Source organism: Schistocerca piceifrons, chromosome 1 (assembly GCF_021461385.2).
Source record: "Schistocerca piceifrons isolate TAMUIC-IGC-003096 chromosome 1, iqSchPice1.1, whole genome shotgun sequence".
Classification (NCBI taxonomy): Eukaryota; Metazoa; Arthropoda; class Insecta; order Orthoptera; family Acrididae; genus Schistocerca; species Schistocerca piceifrons.
This window is the reverse complement of record NC_060138.1, coordinates 256,466,933-256,491,240: the sequence shown is the minus strand read 5'-3', so window position 1 is coordinate 256,491,240 and position 24,308 is coordinate 256,466,933. Positions and strand designations below refer to the sequence as shown.

The following is a 24,308-nucleotide window of genomic DNA, read 5'->3' as shown; positions in this document are numbered from 1 at the left end:
GTGTGCGTGCTAGACACAGGACGTACACTTGAAGTTATGGTCTGAGGTGCGATTTCGTATGACAACAGAAGCACCCCCTTGATTATCCCACGCACCCTGACTGCAAATTTGTGTGCCAGTCTGGTGATTCGACCTGTTGCGCAACCATTCATGAACAGCATCCCAGGCGGTGCTTTCCAAGCTCGCCCACATACCGCTGTTGGCCGGTCGGAGTGGCCGTGCGGTTCTAGGCGCTACAGTCTGGAACCGCGAGACCGCTACCGTCGCAGGTTCGAATCCTGCCTCGGGCATGGATGTGTGTGATGTCCTTAGGTCAGTTAGGTTTAAGTAGTTCTAAGTTCTAGCGGACTGATGACCTCAGAAGTTGAGTCCCATAGTGCTCAGAGCCATTTGAACCATACCGCTGTTGTAACTCAACATGCTCTACAGAGTATTGACATGTTGCCTTGGCCTATTCGGTTATCAAATCTGTACCCAATCGAACAGATATGGGACATCGTCGGACTACAATTCCAGCGTCATCCACAACCAGCATTAACAACTGACTTCCGGCATCCGTACAACACAATGCATGCACGTTTGCATGGTTGTCTTTAACGTCCTGGCGGTTACACCGGTTACTAATGTACCAGCATTTCACATTTACAATGGCTTATCTCACGTATATCTGTGATCTTGCAAGGTTAATCACTTAAATATGTAACCTAGACAGATGTATCCCCGAAATTGCTTTTCTCTACATTAATTATTTTTTGGTCTTGCGAATTTTTCGTGTCACTGTATTGGAACCGTCACACATTACGTAAACAGAATGATATCAAGAGACACGAACACGATTGTGTACGGTGTACCTTTTCGGGCAAAACAATAATGAAAAAAGGAAAAAAAAAATTTAAACTCAATATTTAAGTAGCTCCTTGTAAAATCTGGAGAGTCTAGTATAAAATGCACCGGTGACTAGAATGTAACAATATTGACGTTTCGACTTTTTCCTTGTAAATGTGAGTAAAACAATAACAAACGTACTTCGTCGATAGTTTGTCACCGGGAAACTCATCAGGATCATCTAATGTCTATGGGATAACTGTAACGTTGGTTTCGTGCCAGACAGATTCTACTGAAAAATCTTACAACAGCTGTATATCATGGCTGAAAAAGAAGTTCCTCTTGCTATAAGAGCTTAGCAAGAAAATCTTGTCAAGATTAAACGAATGATACGAGGTACGAGGGCAATCGGAAAAGTAACCCTCGTTAGGTTACTTTGCTATACACGTAGGTGGGGATGGCGTGTTCATAGGAAGAAATATCATTGGGGAGTATAGTTGGTTTGAAGGAAATCTGAACCCTTCGATTATACAGTGTGGTCCGTTGATCGTGACGGGGCTAAATATCTCACGAAATAAGCGTCAAACGAAAAAACTACAAAGAACGAAACTTGTCTAGCTAGAAGGGGGAAACCAGATGGCGCTATGGTTGGCCCGCCAGATGGCGTTGCCATAGGTCAAACGGATATCAACTGCGGTTTTTTAAATAGGAACCACCATTTTTTATTACATATTCGTGTAGTACGTAAATAAGTATGAATGTTTTAGTTGGACCACTTTTTTCACTTTGTGATAGATGGAGCTGTAATAGTCACAAACATATGGGTCACAATTTTAGACGAACAGTTTGTAACAGGTAGGCTTATTACATTAAAATATAGAACGTAGGTACGTTTCAACATTTTATTTCGGTTGTTCCAATGTGATACATGTACCTTTGTGAACTTATCATTTCTGAGAACGCATGCTGTTACAGCGTGATTGCCTGTAAATACGACATTAATGCAATAAATGCTCAAAATGATGTCCGTCAACCTCAATGCATTTGGCAATACGTGTAACGACATTCCTCTCAACAGCGAATAGTTCGCCTTCCGTAATAATCGCACATGCATTGACAATGCGCTGACGCATGGTGTCAGGCGTTGTCGGTGGACCACGATAGCAAATATCCTTCAGCTTTCACCACAGAAAGAAATCTGGGGACGTCAGATCCGGTGAACGTGCGAGCCAAAGCATGGTGCTCCATCGACCAATCCACCTGTCATGAAATTGCTATTCAATATCGCTTCAACCGCACGCGAGCTATGTGCCGGACATCCATCACGTTGGAAGTACAACGCCATTCTGTCATTCAGTGAAACATCTTGTAGTATCATCGGTAGAACATTACGTAGGAAATCAGCATACATTGCACCATTTAGATTGCCATCGATAAAATGGGGGCCAAATATTCTTCCTCCTATAATGCCGCACCATACATTAACCTGCCAGGGTCGCTGATGTTCCACTTGTCGCAGCCATCGTGGATTTTCCGTTATCCAATAGTGGATATTATGCCGGTGTACGTTACCGCTGTTGGTGAATGACGCTTCGTCGCTAAATAGAACGCGTGCAAAAAATCTGTCATCGTCCCCTAATTTCTCTTGTGCCCAGTGGCAGAACTGTACACTACGTTCAAAGCCGTCGCCATGCAATTCCTGGTGCATAGAAATATGGTACGGGTGCAATCGATGTTGACGTAGCATTCTCAACGCCGACGTTTTTGAGAATCCCGATTCTCGCGCAATTTGTCTGCTACTGATGTGCGGATTATCCGCGACAGCAGCTAAAACACCTACTTGGGCATCATCATTTGTTGCAGGTCGTGGTTGACGTTTCACATGTGGCTGAACACTTCCTGTTTCGTTAAATAACGTAACTATCTGGCGAACTGTCCGGACACTTGGATGATGTAGTCCAGGATACCGAGCAGCATACATAGCACACGCCCGTTGGGCATTTTGATCACAATAGCCATACATCAACACCATATCGACCTTTTCCGCAATTGGTAAACGGTCCATTTTAACACGGGTAATGAATCAGGAAGCAAATACCGTCCGCACTGGCGAAATGTTACGTGATACCACGTACTTATACGTTTGTGACTATTACAGCGCCATCTGTCACAAAGCGAAAAAAGTGATCCAACTGAAACATTCATATTTTTTTACGTACTACACGAATATATAATAAAAATGGGGGATTCTATTAAAAAAACCGCAGTTGATCTCCGTTTGACCTATGGCAACGCCATCTAGCGGGCCAACCATAGCGCCATCTGGTTTCCCCCTTCAAGCTAGACGAGTTCCGTTCTTTGTAGTTTTTTGTTTGATGTTTATTTCGTGATATATTTGGCCCTGTCTCAAGTATGTCATCATTTTATTTCTGCGAAATTAAAACGTGATCTTCTGATCATGTGCAGAGAGAAGATTTTTAAAGGGTGAATTCATTTCGTCCTCACTTCACATTCACTGGACACAGCTGTAACGTACATAAAGGTAGTTACGTTAAAATTCCAAAAACGTAGTTAACATGTTTTTATGTTGTCCTTGTTGACATCTGATGAGATACTTGTTATGAGGCAATAAATGGAATAAATCGTGTTTTGAGGTGACACCAGATAGCAGCAGTCTCTTACAACATACGATTATGTCTTCGAAATACAGTGTAATTTATTTTTGCATTCTTTATATATATATATATATATATATATATATATATATATATCCATAAAATTGAAAGGATTATATACATGTTTTTCCAAATAACAAGTCAAAAAATTTTATTACAAAAATATTATTCCTGTATCTTTTTAAGTTTAAAGATGGAGTTTGGTCCAAGAGTTCTGTATAATGAGTCGATATGTAACACTTATCGTAACCTAGACCATGACTCAGATAACAAACTTAATACATTGGACCGTAGCCAAGACCTCAAGCTACACCGAACACATCATCTGATCAATAAAGACACATTATTACACGAAACTCTCACACCGTATATATATATATATATATATATATATATATATATATAAAGCTCTTTACATTGTATTTAGAAGACATAAGGGGGGATGTAAGAAACTACTGCCATCTGGTGGCGCCTCAAAACACGATTTATTCCGTTGATTTCCTCATAACAGTTTCTCATCAGACGTTAACAGGAATGCAACATGAAAACATTTTATACACGTCTTATGTATTTTATTCGTAACTATTGTGCCCTGTTCTTACAACTATTCTGTTATTGTATGTCGTCTCTGTAAGGTATGTTTACTTTGGAACTGTATGAGTTTTATTTTGGTTTGGCATTAGAATTTTCCATAATTGCATTTTTATGTACAGTGCAGTTTTGTCCAATTAGTGTGAACAGTCAACTAAATGGACTGGCCTTGTAAAAATCTTCTCTCTACAAATGATCTGAAGATGGCGATTTAGTTTCATTGAAGCGAGTAATCTCTGTGACTTTTTATGTGACTTGGGCGAATAAACTTCTGTAATAAGAAAAAAAAGTAACTACACGAATGCGCTTGCTTACGGCTCACCGTGTTCGCAGTGGTCGCCGCCGTAGCCGTCCCGGCACGCGCAGAGCCCAGTCCTGAGACAGGTGCCGCCGTTCCTGCAGCCGCCGCAGTCCCCTGCAACACGAACCGAGAGTCTACTGCAGCACACACAACTCTACTCTACGGCACAGCACAGGCGCTAATGACCACTGTAGTTGTGCGCCCTAAAACCACAAAAAAAAAACCCAGAACAGAACAGCAGCCTACGCCACAAACATCATCTCCACTTGCTGGGTAGCGCGGAGCCGTTTCCGCTTTTCACTCACTACTTCAGCAGCCTCTATGGTGGACACGATTAGTTGCTGGAAGTCCAAAGAAGACGAAGTAAATATTCCTGAATTCCAATCAAGAATAACTGTCAAGATGAGAAACATAGAAGTCGATATCCTCGGTGTAGCAAAGCAGCTTAAAGTACTCAATAAAGGCAAAGCCTCCGGTCCAGATTGTATACCAGTCATGTTCCTCTCAGAGTATGCTGATATTTAGCAATTATATACAACCACTAGCTCACAGAAAGATCAGTACCTAAAGACTGGAAAATTGCTCAAGTCACACCAGTACCCAAAAAGGGAAGTAGGAGTAATCCACTGAATTACAGGCCTATATCACTAACGTCGATTTGCAGTGGGGTTTTAGAACATATACTGTATTCGAACATTATGAAGTACCTCGATGAAAACGATTCATTGACATATATTCAACACGGATTCAGAAAATATGGTTCTTCTGAAACACAACTTGCTCTTTATACTCATGAAGTAATAAGTGCTATCGACAGGGGATGTCAAATTGATTCCATATTTTTAGATTTCCAGAAGGCCTTCGACACCGTTCCTCACAAGCGCCTTCTAATCAAACTGCGTGCCTACGGAGTATCGCCTCAGTTGAGCGACTGGATTCATGATTTCCTGTCAGGAAGTTCACAGTTCGTAGTAATAGACGGAAAGTCATCGAGTAAAACAGAAGTAATATCCGGCGTTCCCAAGGAAGTGTTATAGGCCCTCTATTGTTACTGAACTATATTAACGACATAGGAGACAATCTGAGTAGCCGTCTTAGACTGTTTGCAGATGATGCTGCCATTTACCGTCTTGTAGATGTAGATAGTTGCTCCGCCTAAATCTGGCTACAAGGAGAAGAGAGGTGCTGGCGCAGAGATTCTTAACATAAGTGTTGTCGTTACAGTCTCCAGTCTGGAGACTGGTTTGATCTATCTCTTCACGCTTGTCTATCCTGTGTAAGCCCCTTCACCTCTGAATGACTACAGCAACCAAAATCCATTTGATCCTGATGTCTGCTTTCAAGCTTGGTCTTTCTCTACAATTTTTACCGCTTTTTTCTCCCAACAGCCGAACTGAATTCCGTGATGCCTCAGGATGCGTCCGAACAACCGATCCCTTCTTTTACTCATGTTCTGCCATAAATTTCTGTCTTCCAAATTTGATTCAGTACCGCGTCATTAGTTATTCGACCATCTGTCTAACCTTTAGTGCAGTCCTATTGCATCACATTACAAAAGTTTGTCTGAAGTGTTTATTCTCCACATTTCATTTCCGTATAAGGCAAATCTCCAGACACATACCTGCACAAAACAGTTCATAATATTTAAATTTATATTCAATGTTAGAAAATTTCGCTTTTTCAGAAACGCTTTTCTTGCTACTGCCAGCCTACATTTTACATCCCTCTCAACGTCGACCGTCTTCAGATTTTTTTCTTTTTTCTTTTTTTCAAGGAAAGGTCCAGTCTAGCTGCAATACGTTCAATAATCTTCACGAGAGCTGCTTCGGCTTTGTTGCCATTCCCAAGAAACGTTTAGATTGATTTGATGTCCATATTGAATCTATAGTAAAGTGTCATTGTCTAATTCTTAGTGATCACATGGCATGTAGTAACTATAAACGTTTCGACTCTTAATTGGTAGTTCGTTTACCTTGAAGCACGATTTTACATTTGTGATAACATCATAGCAAACGAACTGTCAAATAAATGTCAAATCGCGCTTTAAATTAAACGGACTATCAAACAAGTGTCAAAACGTGTTCCATACGTTTATAATTACTACATGTCACCTAATCGTTACGAATTAGACAATGACAGTTTACTATAGATGTAATATGGACGCCAAATGAAACTAGATGTTACTTGAGATGGCAATAAAGTCGTAACAGCTGTCATAAAGAATACTGAATTTACTGCAGCTAGTCTAGACCTTTTCTTTTTAAAATATCATTATGACGTTTACTACGCCGTGAGTATTTTGCTGCCCATAGAGCAAAAGTTACACACTCATTTTAGTGCTTAATTTCTTGATTAAATGTCCTCTGTACCACCCTTAATTCGACTTCATTTCATTACCTTCATTTCACTTCAGTTAACGTTCATCTTACAACGACTTCACCAAACTCCGTTCATTCCGTTCAACTGCTTATCCACATCCTTCACCTTTTCGGACAGAATGACAAGGTCATCAACAAACCTCAAAGTTTTTATTTCTTCTCCCTGAATTTTAATTCTGTTTCCAGATTTCCCCCACGTTTCCTCCACATCCTTTTCGGTGCACAGACTGAGCAACATCGGGCTTAATCTACAACGTCTCACTCCTTTCTCAACTACTGCGCTCATTTCATGTCCTTCGATTGTTACAGTTGCAGTCTGATATTTGTACGAGCTGCGGAAAACCTTCCGCTCCTTGTGTTTTATACCTGATAACTTCATAATTTTAAAGAATATATTCCAGTTAGCACTGATCAAAACTTTTTCAAACGTAGGGTTGCCTTTCTTCTATCTATCTTCTAAGTTAAAACGTAGGATCAATGTTGCTTCACATGTTCCTACATTTCCTTGGAATTCGAGCCTTTCTCCTATGTCGGCTCCTACCAGTGTTTTTCCATTCATCGCCGGCCGAAGTGGCCGTGCGGTTAAAGGCGCTGCAGTCTGGAACCCCAAGACCGCTACGGTCGCAGGTTCGAATCCTGCCTCGGGCATGGATGTTTGTGATGTCCTTAGGTTAGTTAGGTTTAACTAGTTCTAAGTTCTAGGGGACTAATGACGTCAGCAGTTGAGTCCCGTAGTGCTCAGAGCCATTTGAACCATTTTCCATTCATCTACATCTACATCATACTCCACAAGTCACCTAGCGGTGAGCGGGTACGTTTGGTATCAATAACTTATCCCCCCTTCCCTCTTCTACTCGCGAATGGCGCGTGGGAAGAATGATTGTCGACAAGTTTCTGTATTAGCACTAATTTCGCGATTCTTTCGTCATGGTCATTTCGCGAGATGTATGTTGTCCGACTCTTCCCTGAAAATGTTGTCTCGAAATTTCATCAGTAAACCTCTCTGTGATGCACAGCGCCTCTCTTGTAACGTTTGCCAATGGAGTTTGTTAGGCATTTCTGTAACAGTCTCGCGCCGGTTAAACGAAACTCGCCACTCTTAATCTCTCTTCTACCTGTTCCAGGATGATGCACAGTACTCAAGGATCGGTCGAACAAGCGTCTTGTATGCTACTTCCTTCGTGGATGAGTTAAATTTGTTTATGACTCCTCCAATGAATCTCAGTCTGGCATCTGCTATCCTTACTATTTGTTTTATGTGATCATTTCACTTGAAGTCACTCTGGATAGTTACTCCTAGTATTTTAGGGGAGATGATGTTTTCTGCAGTTTGTCTTCAGTAGTCTAGTTGTACAGCAGTGGGCTTCTTTTTCTACATATCCGCAATATGTTATGTCTTTTCACATTCAGGGTCAATTGCCAGAGCCTGCACCATTCATCAGTTCTATGCAGGTCATACAGCAAACGGATACTGTCTTCTGGCGTTGCTACTTTCCCGTAGACAACCGCATCATGTGCGAACAGCCTTAAAGAGCTTCCGACGCCTTCTACTTGATCATTTATCATTATTACAACAATAATGGTCCTAACACACCTCCTAGCGGTACTCCGGAAATTACCTTCACATCTGTCCATTTATTTCCGCTAAGGACGAAGTGTTGAGTTCTATGCGCAGGGAAGCGTTTGACCTGATGCCTTTCCACTAATAAGCGATTGTACTTTTTTTTTCTATTCCGCTATCGGTTACCCCAATATCTGCCACTTCGACTCCGTGCTATAATTGAGAGGAGAGACCGTGTTACGATCTTCCGCGCTTAAACAATTTCGGAAGACCGAATTCAGTTTTACGGCGTTCTCTCTGTTATCTTCCAGTTCGGTGCCAGTATGTTCACTGAGTGAACCGATTACTGATTTTACGTAAGGCCGAAGCCTTCTAGGGCTTTTACTCAAATCGGTTGACAAAATTTTACTTTCAGAATCTTTGAAAGCTTCTCTCATTGCTTTTTTCGCTTCATTCAACTTTTGTTTGTCAGCCACGTTTTGAAATTTCTTGAATTTGTGATGAAGCTCTCTTTGTTTACGTAGGAGTTTTCTGACACGACCGTTAAACTACTGTGGGTCTCTCGCATCGCTTGAGTTCTTGCTCGGAATATACTTGTCTAAGACGTACTGAACGACGGTTTTACATTTTTTTCCGTTTGTGCCTCACATCTTCGTTCTAGTCACTGATTATTTGATGCTGACAAATCAGATACTCTGCAGGTTGTAGCCTGTTACTCTGGTTAAGCAGAACTATTTTTCTACCTTTCTTAACATAATTTTTAAAACCCGAAGTCATACTTGCTGTCACATACTTACGATCACTGATACCTTCCTCTGCGTAACTGATTCGATAAATTCAAGTCTGGTTGTTGTTGGGAGGTCTGAGACGTTACCTTCACGAGTTGGTTCTCTAAAGATCTGCTCGAAGCAAAATTTTACGACAAGACATTCAGAGTAATGTCACAGGAATCGCTGTCTCTGACACCAGTTTTGATAACATGACTTTCCTGAGTCAACCCCCCACCCCCCACCAAGCACAATAGAATGTTTAGGAAAATACTGCTGTAAATAATTCGTGCCATTAAGATTTTATACGAACTGATGACTAGAGTATGATGCACCATCCGTAGGATGTCTACGATAAATATTTCTTTGGTACTATTCGGAAGGTGCAGATTACGTTCCAAGTTTCATTTCCATTTCTGTCACCGAGTGCGATGATCCACGGTTAAGATACGCGTTTTCGGGAGGAGTAGGTTTCAAATTCCATCTCCTAGATAAGTTGGGACAGAAGCCATATTGGCTGACAGGGAGGGTAGATGCGGGTTCAAGTGTTTGTGGATGTGTTAGGAGAGGATGGATTTTAAAACTTTGCTATACACATAGGTGGGGATGGCGTGTTCATAGGAAGAAATATCATTGGGGAGTATAGTTGGTTTGAAGGAAATCTGAACCCTTCGATTATACAGGGTGGGCCATTGATAGTGACCGGTCCAAATATCTCACGAAATAAGCATCAAACGAAAAAAACTACAAAAAACGAAACTCGTCTAGCTTGAAGGGGGAAACCAGATGGCGCTATTGGTTGGCCCGCTAGATGGCGTTGCCATAGGTCAAACGGATATCAGCTGCGTTTTTTTTTTTTAAATAGGAACCCCCATTTTTAGTACATATTCGTGTATTACGTAAAGAAATATGAATGTTTTAGTTGGACCACTTTTTTCGCTTTGTGATAGATGGCGCTGTAATAGTCACAAACGTATAAGTACGTGGTATCACGTAACATTCCGCCAGTGCGGACAGTATTTGCTTCGTGATACATTATCCGTGTTACAATAGACCGTTTACCAATTTCGGAAAAGGTCGATATCTTGTTGATGTATGACCATTGCGATCAAAATACCCAACAGGCGTGTGCTATGGATGCTGCTGGGTATCCTAGACGACATCATCCAAGAGTCCGGACCGTTCGCCGGGTAGTTACGTTGTTTAAGGAAACAGGAAGTGCTCAGCCACATGTGAAACGTCAACCACGACCTGCAACAAATGATGATGCCCAAGTAGGTGTTTTATCTGCTGTCGTGGCTAATCCGCACATCAGTAGCAGACAAACTGCGCGAGAATCGGGAATCTCAAAAACGTCGGTGTTGAGAATGCTACATCAACATCAATTGCACCAGTACCATATTTCTATGCACCAGGAATTGCATGGCGACGACTTTAAATGTCGTGTACAGTTCTGCAACTGGGCACAAGAGAAATTACGGGAGGATGACAGATTTTTTGCACGCGTTCTATTTAGCGACGAAGCGTCATTCACCAACAGCGGTAACGTAAACCGGCATAATATGCAGTATTGGGCAACTGAAAAGCCACGACGGATGCGACAAGTGGAACATCAGCGACCTTGGCAGGTTAATGTATGGTGCGGCATTATAGGAGGAAGAATAATTGGCCCCCATTTTATCGATGGCAATCTAAATGGTGCAATGTATGCCGATTTCCTACGTAATGTTCTACCGATGTTACTACAAGATGTTTCACTGAATGACAGAATGGCGATGTACTTCCAACATGATGGATGTCCGGCACATAGCTCGCGTGCGGTTGAATCGGTACTGAATAGCACATTTCATGACAGGTGGATTGGTCGTCGAAGCATACCATGGCCCGCACGTTCACCGGATCTGACGTCCCCGGATCTCTTTTTGTGGGGAAAGTTGAAGGATATTCGCTATCGTGATCCACCGGCAACGCCTGACAACAAGCGTCAGCGCATTGTCAATGCATGTGCGATTATTACGGAAGGCGAACCACTCGCTGTTGAGAGGAATGTCGTTACACGTATTGCCAAATGCACTGAGGTTGACGGACATCATTTTGAGCATTTATTGCATTAATGTGGTATTTACAGGTAATCACGCTGTAACAGCATGCGTTCTCAGAAATGATAAGTTCACAAAGGTACATGTATCACATTGGAAAAACCGAAATAAAATGTTCAACCGTACCTACGTTCTGTATTTTAATTTAAAACCGACCTGTTACAAACTGTTCTTCTAAAATTGTGACCCATATATTTGTGACTATTACAGCGCCATCTATCTCAAAGCGAAAAAAGTGGTCCAACTAAAACATTCATATTTCTTTACATACTACACGAATATGTAATATAAATGGGGGTTCCTATTTTAAAAAATGCAGTCGATATACGTTTGACCTATGGCAACGCCATCTAGCGGGCCAACCATAGCGCCATCTGGTTTCCCCCTTCAGGCTAGACAAGTTTCGTTCTTTGTAGTTTTTTTCGTTTGACGCTTATTTCGTGAGATATTTGGCCCGGTCACGATCAATGGACAACCCTGTATATTTACATTAAGGTCATGGGATCCGGACAACCAAGAGTAACCATGTCAAGGAACAATAAACAGCAGTAGATAGATTACGATCCCGACGCTCTTGAATTACGACACATGCTGATAGACGTTTCTCCTCCTTGTGTGAGGCCCCCCCACCTGCTCTCGACTGTGGTGTCACATTGGCCAACTTTTTAGTGCAGTGTTCCAGTGACTATTCAGTGTTGTTTGTCTTTCTCGTGTTGCGAACAGAAACCATGCTTTCGCTCGGTGTGAATTTTATTTCCTTTGCGAACAGAATCCAGACTATCGCCGTGTTTTTTTAATTGTCTATTGTTTTCCCTGTCTACTTCGTATGTATTTTTATTAGCGTCATCATCCCTGTGTTGTTGTTTTAAGTTCCACGATTTCTTTTCGCCTTGTTACTCTCTAAGTCTCCGATTTTATCGCCTGTTTTTTATTATTTGTTCTCTTGATCTTTGTCACAAAATCTGTCGGCCGAAGAGCGGCGTACTAAGCTGCTGCCAGCCCGCCCCCTTCGGGGGGAATTGAAATTCAATAAATGAAAAAAAAAAAAATTGTGTGAGGCATAAGGCGATCTTCTCACAAAAAAGTCTCCATTAAAATGCGACTTCTTAATGAGAAACCCGCTGTATGATCTTCCCTTATACACAGAATGATGGCGTTACTCCTGGCTATTCTGTGTGGTTGGAATGAAATCCTAATCATTTGCATGTCGAAGTACGTAGTAAACTTCATGTCAGTATTATATTTGTCAGGTGCCGTCTTCATGGTACTGACTTTTTAGCGGCCAGTAACGTAGTTGGCAGTGAAGACAGAGTAGGCTTGTACTTACTGGTCTCACAGCGGTGGCCCGTGAAGCCAGGAGGGCAGGTACACAGGTTCGGCTTGACGCAGGAGCCACCGTTGAGGCACGAAGGCGAGCACACGGCTGAAAACAAGAAGCAGAGCGTACTCACGTACCGTCACCAAGTATGCCACCACCATTTGTTCCCTATTGACTCTGCAGTCTGCTAATTGACTTCCTGTCTAATGTCATTATTGGCAGATTTCCATGTCTCTATCAATCAGAAATGTAATAATGCAGTGTCTCGCATCTGTAACATCGAATGAAATGTTCTCGGGCTTCCAGGCGCGTCAAATGGTCAAAATGCCACGAGCTTTCGACCAAGTACTCCCTCGCCGTTATCGGTCGGAATGTCTGCTGATGGGCTGTTGGTACGACCTTATATACTGTAGCTGCCAGCGATGACGTCACTAGTGCCCACCATATGTGGACATAAGTGGACGGCGTTCGATGTGCCTCGTGATCATTGAGCTATAATTCGACATCTGTGAGCCATGCTGCATCTGCCGAAAAGACGCAAAATCAAATCGATCTATAATTCTCCGTCAAGAATCCGGCTATTACTGAGAGCAGTCAAAGATGCGGCAGGTCTCCGAACACCTTTGATCTACAAGATGTCTCGTGAGTGTGACCAGTCGTACGTCGGACAAACAGTGCGCACTGTAGAACATTATGGGAAGGAGCAAGAGCCTGTGCTAACCCCGAAAAATCAGCTTTAGATGAGCATGCTCTAGAAAACGGCCATCAGATCAAATTTTACGCAACCTCTGTCGCAGCTTGCACTAACGGCCTGTGGCACTGTGTATGGCTCTGAGCACTATGGGACTTAACATCTATGGTCATCAGTCCCCTAGAACTTAGAACTACTTAAACCTAACTAACCTAAGGACATCACACACATCCATGCCCGAGGCAGGATTCGAACCTGCGACCGTAGCAGTCGCGCGGTTCCGGACTGAGCGCCTAGAACCGCTAGACCACCGCGGCCGGCCGGGCACTGTGTAATTAAGGAAGCTATCGATGTAAAAATCATTGACAACGCCCGCTTAAACCGAATGCATGGTATTTAAGTACCCTACTGGTTGCTATGAAATCAGTTTTAACAGATATCAGCTAGTATGATCGATGGGTATGGTAGACTTCGAAACAATCTTCTGAATTTTGAGCAATAACAAAGATTTTTTTTTTTTTTATTTGGCCATCGCTTTCGCCTCTTTTTGCTCTTGAGTAGCACGTAGCACACTTTTTCGTCACTTTTTTGCCTTTCATGGGGGCATGCGCAAAGGAAATGAACCAGCATTTTTGCCTTCATTATCATAGAGTTGGCTCTCGCTGAGACAAATCACTTACTTAATTATCACTGCTGAAGAAACCTTCACAATCTTCTCTAATCCCTCCTAACGAACGAGGTTGCGCAGTAGTCAGCACACTGAACTCGCGTTCGGGAGGACGACGGTTCAAACCCGTGTCCACCATCCTGAATTTGGTTTACCGATATGTCCCTAAATTGCTTCCGTCAAATGCAGGATGATTCCTTTGAAAGGGAACGCCGATTTCCTTCTCCATCCTTCCCTAATCCGAACTTGCGCTCCGTCTCTAATGACCTCGTTTCCTATGGGACGTTAAACACTATATCCACCCGGAATGAGATTTTCACTCTGCAGCGGAGTGTGCGCTGATATGAAACTTCCTGGCAGATTAAAACTGTGTGCCCGACCGAGACTCGAACTCGGGACCATTGCCTTTCGCGGGCAAGTGCTCTACCACGAAAGGCAAGGGTCTCGAGTTCGAGTCTCGGTCGGGCACACAGTTTTAATCTGCCAGGAAGTTTCACTATATCCACCACCTCCTCCTCTAATCCCTCCTACGAACTACTCTATTCGCCAGGCTGGTCGTTTACTAAGATCAACTACCACGTGACACACATGGGATATGCTTCGTTTTAGAATACATTTAAAAGCCATCTATGAGCTAGAAGTTAAACTTCATGCACTCATATAGTGAAGCGCACATTCGCGAGCTAAGCTCGTCGTACGATTTAAATGAGATAGCAACTCAATGGGACTACATTCGTCATTTGAAGCGACTAGGTTAATACAGGTTGCGGCTTGCAGCTCATCGTGCTTTGGGATCCAGCGATAGCGGGGAGGAAACGGGCGCATCGAATGTGGAGTGAACGTATGAATATAAGGGTGGTGAGAAACACTCCGAAAAGCTTGTAAGGATATTTCGGGGTAGATTTTGCTGAGAAATAATAGTTAACAAAAAAAATCTATGGTCTGCGCCGTTTCCGAGTTAATTAACACTGAAGTTAGCCAATCATGCCTCTGCGCACACAAATTCAAGCGGACCACCAGAGGCGGTGTTGCCCAACGGTTTCTTCGTTTGGTTTCCTAAAACTGAATAAGAGAATTTATACAAAAATTGGAGATGGACGCTAGTAAGAATCGAATCCGAGGTAAAGGCTGAGCAGTCTCATGCGCTATCGTCTACGCCACCGATTCTCAATCATTTGAGGGACAGGGGCTACCGCCCCCTCCCCCCCCCCCCCCCCGCCCAGTAAGGGGGCGTCATAAGATTAATAGGGGCGCGAGCTTATTAAACAGAAAAAAAATTAGATCAAAAACTAGTTACTTTCCTGAAAGGGAAGCAAAGCAACATACATTCTAACACAATAAGAGATAAAATTTCCTTTACAGTGATTCAATCACTTGTAAATAGGACTGTATCAATTCTGCACAATGAATTTAATAACTAACATTTGAATAATAAATTAAAAACAAGTTTTGTGATTGTTAGTGACTCCCTAGGGCCTGGCTTCCAGAGGAAAGTCTTCCAAAGACATCGGAAACGCTGCTTCCCTTCTGCACTCCGCACTCCCCTGAGGTAATCCTTAAATTTTCGCGCATTTCCTGTAAGACAGAGAGCAACATATATGTGCGATCAAGAGGAGGGTAGGGGGGCGATGAAAATTACGATTGAAAATTGGGTCGCGAATACTAAAAGATTGAGAACCCCCGATGTGCGCTATGAGCACTACTGACGCAATTGTATCTGACGGGCCGCTTGAATTTGCATGCATGCGCAACGGCCTGATTGGCTAACTTCAATGCTAATTAACTCGGGAACAGCGCAAGGTATCGAATTCTTTTCTTAACAGTTATTTATCAGCACAACCAAGCCTGCAACCTCCTTACAAGCTTTTCAGACTGTTTCTGACCACCCTGTATACTGATATGTCGAAGAATAAGTAATTCATACCCAGCAGCTACAGCGGATAAGGTCGCACCAGCATGCCTTCAGCAGTCATTCCACTTGAGAGTGAACATGGAGCACTTGGTCAAAAGCTCATGGCGCTTCAGCCTTTGATGCAGCTGGAAACTAGAGAACATTATACGCATAAGGAATGGTTACTTCTCACTTGAATCCCAATAAATGGATTAAAACAATCATAAGGAGAAATTTAAAAGCACAATAGAAAGAATTACGTATTTTGACTATACTTTTATTTTGACCATATCTTAAAATACTAAAAATATGTTTGCGGTAGAAAGAAATAATAGAAAGAAGGACCACTTCTCCACCCTCCTACCTAGCGAAAAATGATGGTGCTAAAGAATATTGATCATTCGGTCTACTGTCCTCTTAAAAAGCATTGCTGCAGTGCGGTGGTACTCCGTCTTTCTGACGTCAATGACGCAGTACCACCTTTTATGTTGCTGTATTATCGCTGACTCGATTTGCACACATTTGGTGATGAACGAACGAGGCAGCGACCGAGCTAGCCGCACCGAGCTAGGCGCTCAGGGAGACCCCTAGCGGCAACCACGAGAATCAGCAACTTATAACTAGCGCCAAGGTAGACTTTTAATTTCGACGCGTAAGTTAAAACTCGCCCCAAATTTTTATCTTTATTCGTGTAGAAAATACAGGCTTGCGAAATCGCATGCATTTTTTCGAAACATCCAATACTTTTCTGAACTCTATTTTCATTGGAAGCAAAAATGTAAATTTCGTATGGTGTTGTTGGCTGGAAAATCCTACGGAGTGGGTTCAGCTGCCTGTCGAAAAGGGTGCTCCTCCTCCGCGCACAATGGTCTCCTTCCTTGCGGATTGTCAGACGTGTGTAGTATGTGTATTTGGAGAGTGTAGGTGAGTGTAATGGATGCGTGTATACAGGGTGAGTCACTAACTATTGCCACCAAGAATAACTCCGAAAGTTCGACAGGCGCTGAAAAGTTTCTGGGACAAAAGCTGCGTGGGATAAGGGGAGTCATAATATGTCGTTGGTTTTTTGTTGCTAGGTGGAGTCGCTTCAGAGATATGAAGGTCAACTTTGTTTTTTATAGGGAATGCCATAGTTTGGTATTTATTTTCTGATAGCGGCTATCTAGACGAATCCAACGATGTGTTACACAGTAAGGTCTTTGAAGGCGAACGAAGGTCACAAAGGTGGCATGAACGTCCATTTATAGAAGGTGTTCGAAGTGATGACCATTGGTATCAGTGCAGTGCTGCAATATTCTTATCATGGATTGAGTGGTATTCCTTATCACATCGGCACTTATCGAAGCACGTGCTCTGACGATTCTCTCTCGTATATCGTGCAAATAGTAAATAGTCGCCGATACGGAGTATCCAACTAACGTGCAACTGACATGTGAACACCATTCGACGGTTTCACAATACAACGCCAATAGGAACGGTAAGACTAGTATAGTCCTCTCGAATAGCACCACAATGGCTGCCAAGCTTAATATCCCCACAATCAACAGTGTCACATGTCCTCAATCTGCAGGGAGGTCTGGAATTTAATCCAGAATATTAGCGCAAAGACTGATGATCACAAACTTTACACCATCACCTTCCTCCTCTTGCTTGCGAAATATTGGCAGTGGAAACTTCATCCGCTAGAAGGATTCGAACCGGCTTACCTCTGATTTGGTCACAACCGCACAGACGTGGGTTTGTGACCTTGGCTATGGAGGGGTGGGGAGAGATTTTTCTTGCAAGTTATGCAAAAACGACGCAAAAAATTAGAATTAATTGTTATCTTAAAACATTTATTTATTTCATTGATTTTGTTGTTAATAATTGAATCCCAGGCTCGCTTGACAGCAAATTATAACGGTGTCCCGGGAGGATTGGTCAGCGATCAGGGATATAACAGAAACTATTCTTCGAAGCAAAAAAAGTGAAGTGAACATGAGCTCCAAAATGCATACCTTAAGAGCTATGGCCATCTGATTTTCAATACTATGAAACCTCTTCTATTGGAAGCTCTTTATTTTCCATATTTTACGAGGAGGCAGTGTGGACCAAAACAAGAAAAAATTGTCTAGTAAACATGGACTCTAAAATGCATACCTTAAGGTTTATCAGCACTTCTTCAGTAGAAGAGATGAAAAGGTACCGAAGATGAACAAGTGCACATAGTTCTTAAGGTATGCACTTTAGAGCCCATGTTTGCTAGACATTTTGTTCTTGTTTTGGGGCATACTGCCACCTCCCAGAATATGGACAGCAAAGTGTTTGTAGTAGAAGAGAGTTGTTTTACAGCATCGAAGACGAAGAACTCCCCGAATATTGACCATTTCTCCTGCGACACCTTGTATTTGGAGGTAGTGTGAGATAATACTCGTGGAGATGGAGAGTCTACAGTGAAAGTAGCCTACATATTGAACAAAAACAAAAAGGGAAAATCTAGAGAGCTGCAACAAAAACAGAGATCCAGATGGTGAAATATAATTTAGAAAATCACCCAAAGAGATGAACGAACTGTAACGTCATCCACACCTTTTCCCTCCAGAAACGAACGCTGTATCCGCACTTGACTACAAGCAGATTTCTGAATGTCTCAGAGCGTTGAACGCTCAAGATATGTGTCGTGTGGTATGAGCGCATTAAGTGTGTGGGGGCGTTGTGCATCGTACTTACAGTGCTCGCAGTGGTGCCCAGTGAAGCCTGGAGGACAGGAGCAGCGCTCCGGCTTGACACAGGTGCCGCTGTTAAGACACGGAGTCACGCACACCGCTGCAAACAGAGGAAGCAGACTCATAGTACACTAATTTTTCTAGTCATTATCAATACACACTACTCCTGTCATTAACACTGACAAGACGACTCAGGTTCAGAACTATTTGGAGGTGAAGATCAATCCATTAGGTTATGTGAGCCTTGTAAGTTAACCAACGGTGATAGAAATACACTACTGGCCATTAAAATTGCTAAACCAAGATAAAAATGCAGATGATAAACGGGTATTCACTGGACAAATATATTATACTAGAACTGACATGTGATTACATTTTCACGCAATTTGGGTGCATAGATCCTGAGAAATCAGTACCCAGAACAACAACCTCTGGCCATTATAACGGCCTTGATACGCCTGGGCATTGAGTGAAACAGTGCTTGGATGGCGTGTACAGCTACAGCTGCCCATGCAGCTTCAACACGATACCACAGTTCATCAAAAGTAGTGACTGGCATATTGTGAAGAGCCAGTTGCTCGGTCACCATTGACCAGACATTTTCAATTGGTGTGAGGTCTGGAGAATGTGCTGGCCAGGGCAGCAGTCGAACATTTTCTTTATCCAGAAAGGCCAGTACAGGACCTGCAACATGGCGGTCGTGCATTATCCTGCTGAAATGTAGGGTTTCGCAGGGATCGAATGAAGGGTAGAACCACGGGTCGTAACACATCTGAAATGTAACGTCCACTGTTCAAAGCGCCGTCAATGCGAACAAGAGGTGCCCGAGACGTGAAACCAATGGCACCCCATACCATCACACCGGGTGATACGCCAGTATGGCGATGACGAATACACGCTTCTAATGTGCGTTCACCGCGATGTCGCCAAACACGGTTTCGACCATCATGATGCTGTAAACAGAACCTGGATGCATCTGTAAAAATGACGTTTACCCATTCGTGCACCCAGGTTCGTCGTTGAGTACACAATCGCAGGCGGTCCTGTCTGTGATGCAGCATCAAGGGTAACCGTAGCCATGGTCTCTGAGCTGATAGTCCATGCTGTTGCAAACGTTGTCGAACTGTTCGTCCAGATGGTTGTTGTCTTGCAAACGTCCCCATCTGTTGACTCAGAGATCAAGACGTGACGATCCGTTACAGCCATCCGGATAAGATGTCTGTCATCTCTACTGCTAGTGATACGAGGCCGTTGGGATCCAGCACGTTGTTTCGTATTACCGTCCTGAACCACCGATTCCATATTCTACTAACACTCATTGGATCTCGACCAACGCGAGCAGCAATGTCGCGATACGACAAACCGCAATCGCGATAGGCTAGAAATCCGACCTTTATTAAAGTCGGAAACGTTATGGTACGCATTTCTCCTCCTTACACGAGGTATCACAACAACGTTTCACCAGACAACGCCGGTCAACTGCTGTTTGTGTAAGAGAAATGGGTTGGAAACTTTCCTCATGTGAGCACGTTGTAGGTGTCGCCACCGGCGCCAACCTTGTGTGAATGTTCTGAAAAGCTAATCATTTGCATATCACAGCATCTTCTTCCTATCGGGTAAATATCGCGTCCGTAGCACGTGATCTTCGTGGTGCAGCAACTTTAATGGCCAGTAGTGTACACACGCACACACACACACACACACACACACACACACACACACACACACACACACACACACACACAAAGATGAACCAAAACAATATATATCACATCCCACCACTTGACTAACTGCCCGATGATGTTGCGGGCCCGTGACACGGTACGGAAATGATATCATCCAGTACACTTTCAATGGGCACGAGATCCTCGAGATTGGACCACGTATCTTGGAAATGTACCACCTGGTTGCATGACGTTTCTTATTACACCATTAGTGTCCAGTTACGCCGTCACCAAGGACTTGTCAATGTCATGCCACACACAATTGCAAATGTATTCCGTTCCAGAGGTGTAGACACACGGTGGTGATTATACTGTTTTGGCTCATCAGTGTACAATTCCTTTCCTTCACAATACTGTACTTCAGACATTTGTAAATATTCCCCAGCATAACATCACGTCTCCTTTATCCATGATATACAGAGTGTAATGGGTATAAGTGCAGATTTTTATATGTGTTACCATCACGTCTCCTTTATCCATGATATACAGAGTGTAATGGGTATAAGTGCAGATTTTTATATGTGTTACCTTAATAGGTATACACATCGCTGCGTTGGCTATTTTTTTCTCTGTGTCTGACAGTCGTCCGGCAAACATCTCACATAATTTACAGCAGGATGTTTTTCTGCACGATCGCAGCTGTAGCACTAAGTAGACTACGCCTGTCAATGTAGACTAACCGTTTGGCGTCAAGCACCCACACTTCATCACCTGTCTTGCTACCAAGGGGAAAATAAGCGTTAGTGACTTGCTCTTGCCGTATTTACTCGACGGTACTAATCAACCTAAAAACATACTACTAGTGAAGCTATAATTATTAGGCTGCAAATGAAGAAAATATTGATGTAATGTTCAGCACATCCTCCTCAGTCAACAGCTGAAATATCTACATTTGTACCCGTTACACCCTTATATATTTGGTTTCTGTTTTTCCTTCAAATACCATCAAGAAAGTGAACTTGTCTTTTCATGATGTGGAACGGACACAAGTATATTAGTCGATATTTAGTAAATTCTTCGTAAGATGAAGCCAATCTGTTATTCTTAATCTGATAAAATGCAGCCCCATAAACCTCACACGCCGAAAATTAATGTGTCAAATTATGGGTTCACTAACAGACTAACAAATAGGAGAAGTGTTCACAGCTGACCTTAACCTTATATAAAGTAGCTTGCAAGCACTGTGGGGAAGTATATATTACTCAGTAAGGCAGAGCTGGCACTTAGATTATCTGAATATGGGAAAAGCTAGAGTTGGAGAAAAAAAGAAAGAAAGATTCAACCTTTGCCGATCATCTTTTAACAGAAAACCACTCATATGATGTGGACTGTGTAGTGTTGTGTTCAAATGTGTCGGAAATCCAACTGCTAAGGTCATCAGTCCCTAAGCTTACACACTACTTAACCTAAATTATCCTAAGGACACACACACACCCATGCCCGAGGGAGGACCTCCGCCGGGACCAGCCGCACAGTCCAAGACTGCAGCGCCCTAGACCGCTCGGCTAATTCCGCGCAGCTGACTGGGTAGTTTTACACTTTGTAAGGAAAAGTAGAAAGACGAAATACATACTGGAAATCAACAAACGTGACAGCTTAATAAATGATAAAACTCGATTTTCTTTTTCCCGTATTTTAAATTAAGTATTCGTTACAAATAATCCATTAAAACTGTAAATTCAAAATTACTTTTCATCAGTTGTTAAATGTAACACCACAAAAGAACTTTGTTTCTTTTTTAAGTCAATGTAATTATAAGGGGCGATCAAAAAGTTTCCGTTCGAAGGTCGTACAGTTCAGAATCGGTATGCCACTCAGCCAAAATCGCCGTGAGGATTCATGCAACATCGTACCGACGCACCAGGCTGAAGATATCCGTTTGGTAAAAATCAGCGTCCTACAGCGTGAAGAAGTCCATAACCGCCCGCCCGCAGAACATCCTCGTCCGACAGGAATCGTCGATCTTCAAGGCCTTTTTTAAGGGACCGAAGGCGTGATATTGACATGGGGATAGATCAGGAATGTAGGGTGGATGCTCGAGTATTTCCCAACTGAATCTCCCAGTTGAAGCTCGCCTCACAGATCGACCAACGTTTTGTGCAGAATCGCGACCAGCACAGAACTTGGTCCACAGTTCCACAACGATGGTTTCCAACACACATACTGCCCCGTACAAATTCTTTAGTCTCCGATGGTGGCCTATCGCTGTTTTTCCCTCGGCAACCAAGAAAAGAATAAGAGCACGTTGATTTTGAAAAATGAAGAAAACCGGAGGACAGTTGCTTAATCCACAATCTCTTCTACATCTACATTCATCTACATTTATACTCCGCAAGCCACCCAACGGTGTGTGGCGGAGGGCACTTTACGTGCCACTGTCATTACCTCAGGTTCCTGTTCCAGTCGCGTATGGTTCGCGGGAAGAACGACTGTCTGAAAGCCTCCGTGCGCGCTCTAATCTCTCTAATTTTACATCCGTGATCTCCTCGGGAGGTATAAGTAGGGGGAAGCAATTATTCGATACCTCATCCAAAAACGCACCCTCTCGAAACCTGGCGAGCAAGCTACACCGCGATGCAGAGCGCCTCTCTTGCAGAGTCTGCCACTTGAGTTTGTTAAACATCTCCGTAACGCTATCACGGTTACCAAATAACCCTGTGACGAAACGCGCCGCTCTTCTTTGGATCTTCTCTATCTCCTCCGTCAACCCGATCTGGTACCGATCCCACACTGATGAGCAATACTCAAGTATAGGTCGAACGAGTGTTTTGTAAGCCACCTCCTTTGTTGATGGACTACATTTTCTAAGGACTCTCCCAATGAATCTCAACCTGGTACCCGCCTTACCAACAATTAATTTTATATGATCATTCCACTTCAAATCATTCCGCACGCATACTCCCAGATATTTTACAGAAGTAACTGCTACCAGTGTTTGTTCCGCTATCATATAATCATACAATAAAGGATCCTTCTTTCTAAGTATTCGCAATACATTACATTTGTCTATGTTAAGGGTCAGTTGTCACTCCCTGCACCAAGTGCCTATCCGCTGCAGATCTTCCTGCATTTCGCTACAATTTTCTAATGTTGCAACTTCTCTGTATACTACAGCATCATCTGCGAAAAGCCGCATGGAACTTCCGACACTATCTACTAGGTCATTTATATATATTGTGAAAAGCAATGGTCCCATAACACTCCCCTGTGGCACGCCAGAGGTTACTTTAACGTCTGTAGACGTCTCTCCATTGAGAACAACATGCTGTGTTCTGTTTGCTAAAAACTCTTCAATCCAGCCATACAGCTGGTCTGATATTCCGTAGGCTCTTACTTTGTTTATCAGGCGACAGTGCGGAACTGTATCGAACGCCTTCTGGAAGTCAAGAAAAATAGCATCTACCTGGGTGCCTGTATCGAATATTTCCTGGGTCTCATGAACAAATAAAGCGAGTTGGGTCTCACACGATCGCTGTTTCCGGAATCCATGTTGATTCCTACATAGTAGATTCTGGGTTTCCAAAAACGACATGATACTGGAGCAAAAAACATGTTCTAAAATTCTACAACAGATCGACGTCAGAGATATAGGTCTATAGTTTTGCGCATCTGCTCGACGACCCTTCTTGAAAACTGGAACTAGATGTGCTCTTTTCCAATCATTTGGAACCTTCCGTTCCTCTAGAGACTTGCAGTACACGGCTGTTAGAAGGGGGGCAAGTTCTTCCGCGTACTCTGTGTAGAATCGAATTGGTATCCCGTCAGGTCCAGTGGACTTTCCTCTGTTGAGTGATTCCAGTTGCTTTTCTATTCCTTGGACACTTATTTCGATGTCAGCCATTTTTTCGTCTGTGCGAGGATTTAGAGAAGGAACTGCAGTGCGGTCTTCCTCTGTGAAACAGCTTTGGAAAAAGGTGTTTAGTATTTCAGCTTTACGCGTGTCATCCACTGTTTCAATGCCATCATCATCCCGGAGTGTGTGGATATGCTGTTTCGAGCCACTTACTGATTTAACGTAAGACCAGAACTTCCTAGGATTTTCTGTCAAGTCGGTACATAGAATTTTATTTTCGAATTCACTGAACGCTTCACGCATAGCCCTCCATACGCTAACT

General features: G+C 42.9%; 1 protein-coding gene across 1 annotated transcript in view; it reads right to left on the bottom strand.

Annotated features, from left to right (window-relative positions):
• Window positions 1-24,308, bottom strand: part of LOC124709021 (epidermal growth factor-like protein 8) — a 164,331-nt gene that overhangs the window by 59,204 nt on the left and 80,819 nt on the right. Inside the window, exons 4-6 of the mRNA XM_047240700.1 lie at window positions 18,474-18,569; window positions 12,525-12,620; window positions 4,414-4,506 (exon numbers count right to left, since the gene is read on the bottom strand). Coding sequence (XP_047096656.1) covers window positions 4,414-4,506; window positions 12,525-12,620; window positions 18,474-18,569 — 285 coding nt within the window. The remainder of the gene's footprint in view (window positions 1-4,413; window positions 4,507-12,524; window positions 12,621-18,473; window positions 18,570-24,308) is intronic.